The 12,241-nt window shown below is 44.8% G+C and overlaps 1 protein-coding gene across 3 annotated transcripts in view; it reads right to left on the minus strand.

Moving 5' to 3' along the window:
• LOC106568988 (rho guanine nucleotide exchange factor 28) overlaps nt 1–12,241 on the minus strand; it is a 111,259-nt gene that overhangs the window by 24,135 nt on the left and 74,883 nt on the right. For 2 of the 3 annotated variants that reach the window (XR_014378788.1, XM_045692531.2), the window contains exons 20-32: nt 8,575–8,690; nt 8,268–8,408; nt 7,454–7,704; nt 6,999–7,124; nt 6,708–6,825; nt 6,059–6,313; nt 5,852–5,928; nt 4,945–5,123; nt 4,709–4,800; nt 3,730–3,915; nt 3,215–3,441; nt 1,961–2,008; nt 234–437 (exon numbers count right to left, since the gene is read on the minus strand). Coding sequence is in view for 2 of the 3 variants with exons in the window: in XM_045692531.2 (XP_045548487.2) it covers nt 234–437; nt 1,961–2,008; nt 3,215–3,441; nt 3,730–3,915; nt 4,709–4,800; nt 4,945–5,123; nt 5,852–5,928; nt 6,059–6,313; nt 6,708–6,825; nt 6,999–7,124; nt 7,454–7,704; nt 8,268–8,408; nt 8,575–8,690 (2,020 nt within the window). In the remaining variant the exon portion in view is untranslated. The remainder of the gene's footprint in view (nt 1–233; nt 438–1,960; nt 2,009–3,214; nt 3,442–3,729; nt 3,916–4,708; nt 4,801–4,944; nt 5,124–5,851; nt 5,929–6,058; nt 6,314–6,707; nt 6,826–6,998; nt 7,125–7,453; nt 7,705–8,267; nt 8,409–8,574; nt 8,691–12,241) is intronic. The other variant, XM_045692539.2, reaches the window with a different exon arrangement.

Below are 12,241 nucleotides of genomic sequence, written 5' to 3' on the forward strand. Positions count from 1 at the left end.
TGTAGATAGCCGTTTCCAGCTACAATAGTCATTTGCAACATTAACAATGTCTACACTGTATTTCTGATCTATTTTATTTTAATGGACAAATACATTTGCTTGTCTTTAAAAAACAAGGACGTTTCTAAGTGACCCCAAACTTTTGAACGATAGTGTATGCTTACTTATTTTGGAATCGATAAGGTCACCCTAAATTGATTAATCAATTCATTGATTAATCTAACTCATCCTACCTGGTGCAGCCTGCCCTGCAGCCGTACTGCGGCCGCCACCTCCTCACGGCGCTTCTCTAGGTTACGCTGCTTCTCCTGCTCCTGCAGAGCGTTGCCACGGAGACATGGGGTGTGTGGTCTCGGAGAGCGGGGGGAGTGGCGGTCAGTCTCGTGGAGGAGGAACTTCTGAACCTCGTAGAAACTGTCTTGGATGGTTACCGCCGCCTGCAGAGAGGAAACAAATATGTGACGATAACGTGACTGACTGACTGACTGACTGGCTGGCTGAATGGCTGACTGGCTCATTGACTGACTGACTGACTAACTCATTGACTAGCTGGCTGGCTGACTATCTGACTACTTGGCTGGCTGACTGACTGGTTGGCCGGCTGGATGGCTGACTGACTGGTTGGTCGGCTGGATGGCTGACTGACTAGCTGGCTGGCTGACTGGTTATCCGGCTGGATGGTTGACTGATTGACTAGTTGGCCAGCTGGATGGCTGACTGATTGACTAGCTGGCTGGATTGCTGACTGACTGACTGGTTGGCCAGCTGGATGGCTGACTGATTAACTAGCTGGCTGGATGGCTGACTGACTGACTCATTGACTGACTAACTGACTAACTCATTGACTTGCTGGCTGTCTGACTAGCTGACTACCTGGCTGGCTGGCTGGCTGACTGACTGACTGGTTGGTCGGCTGGATGGCTGACTGACTATCTGGCTGGCTGGCTGACTAACTGACTAGCTGGTTGACTGACTGGTTGGCCGGCTGGATGGCTGACTTATTGTCTGGTTTGCCGGGTGGATGGCTGACTGACTGACTAGCTGGCTGGATGGCTGACTGACTGACTGATTGACTCATTGACTGATTGACTGGCTGACTAGCTGGCCAACTGGCTGGCTGGCTGGCTGCTGACTGACTGACTGGGATCCACACTGGGCCAACCGTCGATGGCCATGTGTGGCTCCAAGCCAAGGATAATGGGGGCAATAGAAGCAGGTGATTTGAATACCAAAAATGGGTCAGTCGACATTTTGACAGTCAACGGCAAACCAAATACTCACTGGTACTTTAAGGCTGAGCTACATATTGTTAGGCCAAGCAGGCCTAGAACACATGTATAGACCGCATACAAACACATACCAATATACAAGAAATGTCACTATGTACAGTAGGCTACACACACACACACCGCAAACACACACGCTTCACATTACTAACACAAACACATACTGTGCACACACCAAACAGAATAGACTCCATCTACATCAACACATCAAATGCTCCCTGTGCAGAGCAGGAGAAAAGTCTCTCTCTCCTCTGGTCTCTCTCCCACTAAGAATAGGATAATTGGGTTCCTCTCTCCAGCAGCTTACTGCCTGGCCGTCTAGCGCTTCAAGCTTCAGACAATCCAGCTGATTGTTGGATCTCTGTTTACAGAAGCTGTGGTGCAGCCAGGCAAATACATCCACACACGCATGGACGCACATGCAGGCACAACACACACACATACATACTAAGACTTCATCTTGAGCAACCTGAATGTGGCACTAAAACAGGATATATCTGTTCCTGCTGAGAAGACACTGGGTCTGTGTGTCGAATGGAAATTAGTGGCTGAGATGAGATACACAGTGTGTGTGTGTGTGTGTGTGTGTGTGTGTGTGTGTGTGTGTGTGTGTGTGTGTGTGTGTGTGTGTGTGTGGTGTGTGTGTGATTCACCTCCCATAGGGATGAGCTCACCTGTAGACTATAGAGCAACTGGGTCAAGCTTTGGACACTGTGTGACACCTGTTATTGAGGAAGACAACCACAGTTAACACATGATAAACAGTAGCTAATAGTCAGGCTTTCATCTCACTTTATGAGGATCTTCTCATGACTTCATCCTTCCACAAATAACATTCCCTCTATAAGAACCCTCTATAAAAAACGGTATACAAATAAATGGAATGGTTCTAGTACTTCAGTGTTAGTGAGTGAGAATGGAGTGTTTCACTCTCCTACAGATGTAGGATCTTAATTTGAGCAAGCTTGCTAGAGCAGGAAAATAATCCTACAGCAACAGGAAATGTCAATTATTATGTGGATTATAACTAATGGAGTTGATAAATTTTTCGTAAGAGAAAATAAAGTAGGACATTTAAAAGTGGAACTTCAGAAGCCTTTTTAAACCTTACACTACAAATTCGCATGCAACAGGGTGATCAAATTACAATCCTACATCGGTAATATGTTGCAGTCTCCTAGATGGCCGAACCTGCATAAGACGCTATTGGCTTCCTCCAGCACTACACTCCAATCATGGTTCCACGTAATGGTGAGACTGCAGTATAATCTCCTCTCATCACAAGGCACATTTTCTAAGTAGAGTCCATTTGTCTGAGGAGTCTATGTGAAAGTGTACATATAGCACCACCTTGTGGTCCGATAGTGTATGTATACCCACTCCGTACACTACGTTACCTCACATCTTCCAGTCAATACTTCTTTTTCTTATCACAGTTCTTTACCTCACAGCCAGGGCACACATTAAGATGCTAACGATAGCACAAATGTGTCCGAGGAAATTGGGATATAATTCTCTACATCTATTTTTAATGAGACGGTACCTTTGAAAGCTAAATGGACTTTCTCCTGTATTATTAAGATATTAATAATTTATCACATTAAGGCTGAAATGTAATTCTAATAGATGGTGTTAAATTATTCAAACAACTGTTGGGATTGTTGAGCCACCATGAGAAGCGAAGGAGGAAGGTGACAAGTCAAGGCCAAAATGAACACTGAACGCAGTACACACTTCAGCAGCTCAAGACTACAACAAGCCTATGGCTCTAACTGCAAAGCCCATTGGTATTTGAGCCTCTTGGTGTGATGGCTACGGTGTTGGACTGACAGTCACAGAGACCAGGGTTGAAGCCCTGTCAGGTTAGCCCTGAATTCGCTACAATATCTATGGTATATAGCTAAGACAACCCTGCATAGAAGACCTACCTTAAGGTTGATATTATTAGTCAGGGACTGCAGTACAAGGACCTGGGAGGCTGACTCCCCATCCCTGGTATTAGGGTCCCCAAGAGAGGCCTCCGCATCTGAGGGGATGTCCTGGGGGGTAGGAGGGCAGGCTGGGGACACAGGGTGGGACAGGGGGTCCCTGGGAGGGCTGCAGGGGCTGAAGGGGGAAAAGGTCAGCGAGGACAGAGTGGTCCTCAGGTTCTCAGCTGGAGAGAGAGGGGGGGGGGGGATACAGACAGACAGACAGACAGACAGACAGACAGACAGACAGACAGACAGACAGACAGACAGACAGACAGACAGACAGACAGACAGACAGACAGACAGACAGACAGACAGACAGACAGACAGACAGACAGACAGACAGACAGACAGACAGACAGACAGACAGACAGACAGAGTAAGACATTGGACACTCTACAACAGGAAATGGACAACATGTTCAAGAAGCTAACGATGGTCAGTGAGTCTTATAGTGAGGTATATCGTCTCACCCTCTCTGAGTGCGGCAGTAAGCAGTACTGCAGCCTGGGGCACCTCCTCTGGGTTTGGCTGGACCAGTAGGTGTGTCTCAGGGTGTGGTTCCTGGGCCTCGCCCCTCAGGGCAGACAGTTCAGCATAGATCTGTAGCTTCTCCTCCAGACTGGAGCATATCTGATAATCCTGACTGGATAGGGTCTCTGGTAGATAACACATTAATACACTATCATTAATAAACTATCATTAATAAAGTCATTAATCATGAATAAACAGACTAGAACAGATCTGATCGTCCGGACTGGACAGGCTCTCTGGTAGATAACACATTAATGTCTTACCCTGGAGATCAATTCAATCTCCACTGAGTTAGGTTCATCTGATTTAGGTTTTGTTTGCCTCTCATGTGGAATGATCTCCAAAAGTCTTTGAAGTTGGTGGAGTTGGTGGTCCTAGAGGGCCTTTTTACTGAATAATGTGTTTGTTTCATATGATTGTGTTTTGTTTTTCGTGTTGTGTGTCTGCTTTTCATGTGTTCTGTAATTGACATGTATATATAGACATGTATAGTGTAATTGCTGTTTATTGATGTGTTCATGCAGGGCTCATCTGCAAAAGAGGCCGTGGTCTTAGTAAGACTCCCTGCTTAAATAAAGGTTAAATAAATGAATAAACTAGCATTACTATATCTGTAGATTCTCCTACAGACTGAATCAGATCTGATGGTCCTGACTCTACAGGTTCTCTGACACAACAACAAAACAGAAATACATCACAATAGTAATACACAATAAACATTTTATAGCCAGTAATACACAATCAACACAATATCTCAGGCTCTGACAGAATAACACCACATACATTCGATAAATCATAATCAACACTCAGAAATCACACTAGAAAATCGCAGTAGCAGCGGTAATGCCAGTCACCAACAGATATAGAAGTAAAGGGAATATGACAGAGAAGCTATATATAGGTTATGGATATAAATACCCTGTAGTTTGTGTATCTTCTGGAGTCTGGCCTCAGCTATTCTTCTCTCCTCTTCTGACTCGTTAGTGTTCTCCTCCTCTTCCTCTGGACAGCTGGACAGACAGTTTTAGGCAGACACACACATCCACACACACACACACATACAGAGAGAGAGAGAGTGAGAGAGAGAAAGAGAGAAAGAGAGAGAGACCCCCCACCCACCCACACCCACCCACACACTCCCTCCCCTGACTGACCTCTCTACTGCCTCTCTGATTAGTCTCATCCAGGTGTTGCGTTCATCTTTCGAGGAAGTGTGGACCTCGTACATCTCTGGCCCTGCAGCCGACGCACTAATCAGAAACATCCCTCTCTCCTCATTGGCTACCTCTCTGACGATCAGCTTCTGGAGAGAGATCACTGGGGGCTTCTGGTCCTGAGGAGCACAGACAGGCAGAATGGGAGGATGACAGCGTGTTAGTAAAGTTAATGAAAACAGAGGGCCAACATTCACAGATGTAGGGGATGACATGTCTTTTTTAGTCCCAATCCCCCATATAAGATAAGAGATTGTGTATTACTCCATCCAGGATGGACATGTCTTCAGATTGTTTCCCAACCCCTCCGATATAATAAAATGAAGAGCAGAGAGCAGTAGCCCAAAGCTATCAGACTTAGTCTAAAGGAACTGAATTGAAGTGTAGAGTTTATTTTGTCTTATTGCATTAAAGTGATGCTCCAGAGGCTTTGTATAATTTCAGCCAGTAGTTTTGAAAGTAGTGCTCACGAACCAAAAGTGAAAATTGTGTCCTACGTCATCCATTTCATTTAGCAGATACTCTTATCCAGAGCAACTAGGGTTAAGTGCCTTGCTCAAGGGCACATGAACAGATTTTTCACCTAGTCGGCTGAGGTGATTCGAAACCAGTGACTTTTCGGTTTCTGGCTCAACACGCTGACACGCTAGGCTACCTACCGCCATGTTACGTCCTGCAATTCATATGATATGTTACGAATCCCAATTCATATGATATGTTACGTCCTGCAATTCATATGATATGTTACGAATCCCAATTCGTACAATATGTAATGAATTTGTAAGTGCTTAAGATCCCGGACTGCATCTTTAACAGCAAATGTCACAAGACCCTTTCATAGACATACCACAGCAGCGAATATGAACTTCTGGTCTTTCTCCTGGAGGAAGATCAGTGTGTCTGTCAGAAGGAGAGCCATGACATCTGCAGAGATATGACACAAGACAGTTGTAAACAAGGCAATCCATTATCAATATTAGTGTGAAATGGATTGATTGATTGTTTGGGTTGATTGATTGATTGATTGATTGATTGATTGACCAGTGTGTGAGACCTTTGAGTCGTCCGGTGGCGGTCTTCCACAGTAACAGGCCCTGGTGTTTGAGGGTCTGGCCTGGCCCCAGAACATCCTGCTTTCTGAACGTGTGCCCGTTCTTCAGCTTGGCAAAGCTACGATTCTCCATCCTGTTCAGGACATCCTGTAACCGTTGACCCTGCTCAAACTCACTGACCATCAGGTCAACCGCCGCGATAACTTCCTTGATCAGAACCAGAGCTCTGGAGAGGTCCATGTGCTCCTCACTGTCCGCTGAGAGAGGGAGAGGGGGGAGAGGGGGGAGGGGAGGGAGGGGGAGAGATAGAGAGAGGAAGGGGGAGAGGAGGGAGGAAGAGGAATAGAAAGAGGAGAGAGAGAGAGAGAGAGAGAGAGAGAGAAAACATTTGGGCACATTGAAGTTGTAAGCGCAATACTATACATCCGGTTACCGTCATATCAGTATGGAAGTTATATTTCAAATACAGCACATTGTTGTCCTTTTTTCAAAGTCTTCATGTAATCTCTGACTGTGACGGTTACTGTAATTGCTGTATATTCGCACTGATAGCTGAGCTGTATGATAAAACCACCTGTCCAACATAAAACCATGTTCATGTTATCTGATCCTGACAGCAGAGGGCAGCAGAGCAAAGCGAGGCAGACTGACCCTGAGTGTACTGTAGAATCCTCTCCAGCAGAACAGGGTACTTAGTGATCCTCTGGGTCACCAACAAGATGCATTCTGGGATCTCTCTCCTCCGGACCAAATAGTTATTACTTTGTTGCTATAGAAACACAAAATCAACAATCAATCATTAGTCACAAGTGGAATATACAATATAACCACTTCTCAAGGTATCCTACATCGAGACATAACTTGTAGAGACAGATAACTCCTCAATACAACTTCTCAGTCTTGCGACTTGAGAAGTCTTCTAAGCAGACAAGCCAAACGTACCTTGATGAAGGTCTGAAATCGTTTGTTGTGCTGCTGTAACTCTTTGAAGAAGGTGACTGCCTCAGTGTGATGGCTGCAGAACTCTCCATACACCTGTTTCATCCTCTCTGCACTGTCTTCAGAAAACTGCACCAGAAATGGGAAGTTATACAGTCAATCTAGATCCAACGTACTCAATCAGTCAAATAGAACATTATCACCACAGTCATGTTTCTCGAGGTTGAATTACTGAATTACAGGAGAGAGTGAGTGGACATTGGCAATGTTTCAAACAAAAAAACAGCAATATCTGTATATACCCAGGTTTTGTGGAGGTACTGATTCATTGTAATTCAGACTCAGCATGTATTTCTAGGGGTCATGAGGTCATTCTGTCTGCACAGATTCCATATGATTGTATGAAAAAAGTTGCCACTAGTTTTAGTGTTACAAAGCACTTAATTTTAACAGCACACCTGTTGCAACAGGATGTCTCCGATGCGCACTATGACGTAGTTCCTGTCCCCGTGTGGCTTGGCGGAGCTGTGGCGGCGTTCCCGCATGGCGTTGAAGAGGTTGTGGTGGAGGAGGAGGAGTTCATCCAGACAGGGAAAGACACGGTCCACGGCGCCCGCATCCAACTGAACCTCCTCCATCATCCCTCGCCGGAACACCTCAGCCATGATCCTCAGTGTCTGGAGGTGGTGCATCTCTGTCTGCATCAACTCTGAGAGGACACACACACAGTCAGTGGAGGCTGCTGAGGGGAGGACGGCTCATAATAATGGCTGGAACGGAGCGAATGGAATGGCATCAAACACAAGGAAACCATGTGTTTGATGTATTTGATACCATTCCATTCATTCCGCTCCAGCCATCACCACGAGCCCGTCCTCCACAATTAATATGCCAACCTCCTGTGCACACAGTGCATCTTTGAGATCGCATACATTGCAGTCTGCCAGCGCCTAATCACTGATCTACAAATCATCTTGCATCCCAACTAACTGCTCATTATGTGATCAATATTAGCAATACCTCGCCTTTCTCAAACGGATCCCCTCAAACATGCTGGCACATACGCACATACACACAGTCCAATTACCCACCTTTCCAAGATGACAAAGGTTTCTGTAGACCAACCGATCCATTGGACATGCCATAACAACAAACCATAAACTTTCCTGTGCTATGCCCCTTAACATTTCAGCACTCATTACTCATTTATAACTCACTAACTGTATTACAAAACAGCTGGTTTCATTACATATGAAAGCAGTGTTTTCTCACCATAGATAACATCCTGTCTCTTGACCACCCGTTTGTCCTGCTTCTTACAGAACGTGTGCTCCACCGTCAGACTCCAAGACTCAGCCTCGTAGTCTAGAGCATCAGCATCTAGGTCACTATGGAGACTAGCGTCCACACAGTCTACATGGGGAGAGAAAGGACAAACTGTAAGAAAGACATGAATCATAGGTCTCTTTCTAACACCTGTTCATCATTCCTCTGCATTTCCAATGGAAAATGGTTTGACACAAAATGGACAGCATTGACTGTCTGTATTGTCCCTTCTGGGTTCCCACTCCTGCAGTACCTTCTCCGACGGAGGAGTCAGTGGACGTGGACGACTCGGTGGTCTGCAGAAGCTCCTCTGATTGGCCAGGACACCACCTGCTGTCAGACTCCGCCTCTGGACTCTCGTTAAGCCTGCTGGGACAGTGACAATGTGTCAATAACATACAGTAAGTATCATCCCAAAAAATCATAATCACAATCTTACTGTAATATACTGAGAGTGAGTGAGAGATAGACAGAGAGAGAAAAATAGATAGTTAGGGAGAGTAGGAGACAAAGAGAGAGAGCAACGGGCACCCTGCCCAGACAAGCGAGACACCCTCCCAGACCTGCAAGACCCCCCACGGACCTGCCCCTAGAAGAGCCCCACCGAGAGGACCCCCGCCGAGAGGACCTACATCCAGACCACAGTACCAACAGGCACATCGACTCTCCCACCCCACCACCCTAACCAGTTAACACCCACCAAAACCAACAACTCATATAGGTCCCCCAGATCAGCCCTGAGCCCCCCCTTTCCCTCCCATGCCCCTACCATGCCCCCAACCCCCACAATGACAAACTCAAAATGATAAGCACACATCCAGTACGCCCAGGCCGAGAGCAGCGCAACAGGGACAAACCCCACTCCTACACACACCCAAGTCCCATCCTGTGACCTAAGAGGCATGTATCACATGCTCAGCATGCTCTGCTCATACCTACTGTAATGGTCCGGGCCTAAACCACACAAATAACAACACTGGACACTATGGAACACAAAGCTTTCACTATCTCGTCCTGGAATAGACAAGGTCTGAGATCATCTGCTTTTGGCCTAAAGAGCAGGAACCCAGGGGGTATGCTCAGGGGGTATGCTAATTTGGTCTAGAGCAGACCTACCCCACTCTATTAAATTAGTCAAAACAGGAACATTTTACATCTGGCTATAAATTAATAAGGAAATTATCTCAACAGAGAAAAATGTCCTCATGTGTGCTACCTATATCCCCCCAATAGAATCCCCACACTTTAATGAAGATGGCTTCTCCATCCTAGACGAAGAGGTCAATCATGTAGGCCCAGGGACACGTACTAGTCTGAGAACCTGACATTCTCGGCACACGGGGACAAACACCAACCTGGAGGTGACAGCATTCCCTCCCAAATATGCCCCCCTAGACACAACTATGACAAAACAACCAACAAAAATGGGGCACAACTCTTGTCTCTACATAGTCAATGGTAGTTAGGCTTCAGGGGGACTCCTATAGTAGGTAGACCTACAGCTCATCCCCTGGCAGTTTGTACTATAGATTGCTTTATCACAGACCTCAACCCCGAGTCTCTCAGAGTGTTCACAGTCAGCCCACTAACACCCCTATCAGATCACAGAAAAATCACAGCCTACTTGAACAAAGAAATAATCATGAGGCCTCAAAGCTGAACAAACTACATACTATTAAGAAACGCTGTAGATTGGAGGAAAGTAGTGTAGAAACATACCAAAAAACACTTATTCAATCCCTTTTAGACAACTTCCTGGACAAAACATTTCACTGTAATAGTGAAGTTGTAAACTTGGCAGTAGAATGCCTAAACAGTATATTATTTGACCTTTCAGCTTCCCTATCAAATCTAAAAACTTCAAGCAGACAACCTAAGAAAATGAACAACAATGACAAATGGTTTGATGAAGAAGGCGAAACCCCATGAAAGAAACTGATAAACATATCCAACCAAAAACACAGAAAACCTGAAACTATGCCTACACTATGTTGAAACACTAAAACAATACAGAAACACAATATGAAAAAAGAAGGAACAGCATGTCAGAAATCTGCTTAATATCATTGAAGAATCCATAGAATCTAACCACTTTTGGGAAAATTGGAACACACTAAACCAACAACAACACGAAGCGCTACCTATTCTAAAAAGAGATGTATGGAAAAACCACTTCTCAAATATTTTCGGCTCAATAACAAAGAACAAATAGACAAAAACATATACAAGATGAACTACAAATCTTAGAATCAGCTATTAAAGAATACTTTCCAAAGGCACTGTATGTGCCCACTGCCCACCAAATGAGGTGGAATCTGAGCTGCACTTCCTAACCTCCTGTCAAATGTATAACCACATTAGAGATACATCAGGGCATAAAATTAGCGTTTTGGTCCACCTGCCATTGTGGCCGGTAGATCAAAAAAAATCTACCAGACACTCAGATTCTTTCCCAGACAAAATATTTTTTTGCCGCTAAAATTACACAAACAAAACACAGAAAAACAGATGAACATGCTTTGTGATGTATCTAAAAAAGAAATGTATTACTAGTAAAAAGTAACTAATGTGGTTATTGTTTAGTCTTTTAACCAAAATACACTATACAGTGCCTTGCAAAAGTATTCATCCCCCTTGGCGTTTTTCCTATTTTGTTGCATTACAACCTGTAATTTAAAAGGATTTGTATTTGGATTTCATGTAATTGACATACACCATATAGTCCAAATTGGTCAAGTGAAGAAAATTACTTCTTAAAAAAAATAAATAAGAATAACAGAAAAGGGGTGTGTGCATATGTATTCACCCTTTGTTATGAAGCGCCTAAACAAGATCTGGTGCAACCAATTACCTTCAGAAGTCACATAATTAGTTAAATAACATGATCTGTCACATGATCTCAGTATATATACACCTGTCCTGAAAGGCCCCAGAGTCTGCAACACCACTGAACAAGGGGCACCACCAAGCAAGCGGCACCATGAAGACCAAAGAGCTCTCCAAACAGGCCAGGGACAAAATTGTGGAGAAGTACAGATCAGGGTTGGGTTATAAAAAAACATCAGAAACTTTGAACATCCCACGGAGTACCATTAAATCCATTATTAAAAAACCGAAAGAATATGGCACCACAACAAATCTGACAAGAGAGGGCCGCCCACCAAAACTCACAGACCAGGCAAGGAGGGCATTAATCAGAGAGGCAAGAAGAGACCAAAGATAACCCTGAAGGAGCTGCAAAGCTCCACAGCAGAGATTGGAGTATCTGTCCATAGGACTACTTTAGCTGTACACTCCACAGAGCTGGGCTTTACGGAAGAGTGGCAAAAAAGCCATTGCTTAAAGAAGAAAATAAGCAAACAAGTTTGGCGTTCACCAAAAGGCATGTGGGAGACTCCCCAAACACATGGAAGAAGGGGTACTCTGGTCAGATGAGATTAAAATTGAGCTTTTTGGTCATCAAGGAAAACGCTATGTCTGGCGCTAACCCAACACCTCTCATCACCCCGAGAACACCATCCCCACAGTGAAGCATGATGGTGGCAGCATCATGATGTGGGGATGTTTTTCATCGGCAGGAACTGGGAAACTGGTCAGAATTGAAGGAATGATGGATGGCCCTAAATACAGGGAAATTCTTGAGGGAAACCTGTTTCAGTCTTCCAGAGATTTGAGACTGGGACGGAGGTTCACCTTGAGTGGTTTAAGGGGAAAGATTTAAATGTCTTGGAATGGCCTAGTCAAAGCCCAGACCTCAATCCAATTGAGAATCTGTGGTATGACTTAAAGATTGCTGTACACCAGCGGAACCCATCCAACTTGAAGGAGCTAGAGCAGTTTTGCCTTGAAGAATGGGCAAAAATCCCAGTGGCTAGATGTGCCAAGCTTATAGAGACATACCCCAAGAGACTTGCAGCTGT

This window comes from Salmo salar, chromosome 01 (genome assembly GCF_965601325.2).
Source record: "Salmo salar chromosome 01, fSalSal1, whole genome shotgun sequence".
Taxonomy (NCBI): Eukaryota; Metazoa; Chordata; class Actinopteri; order Salmoniformes; family Salmonidae; genus Salmo; species Salmo salar.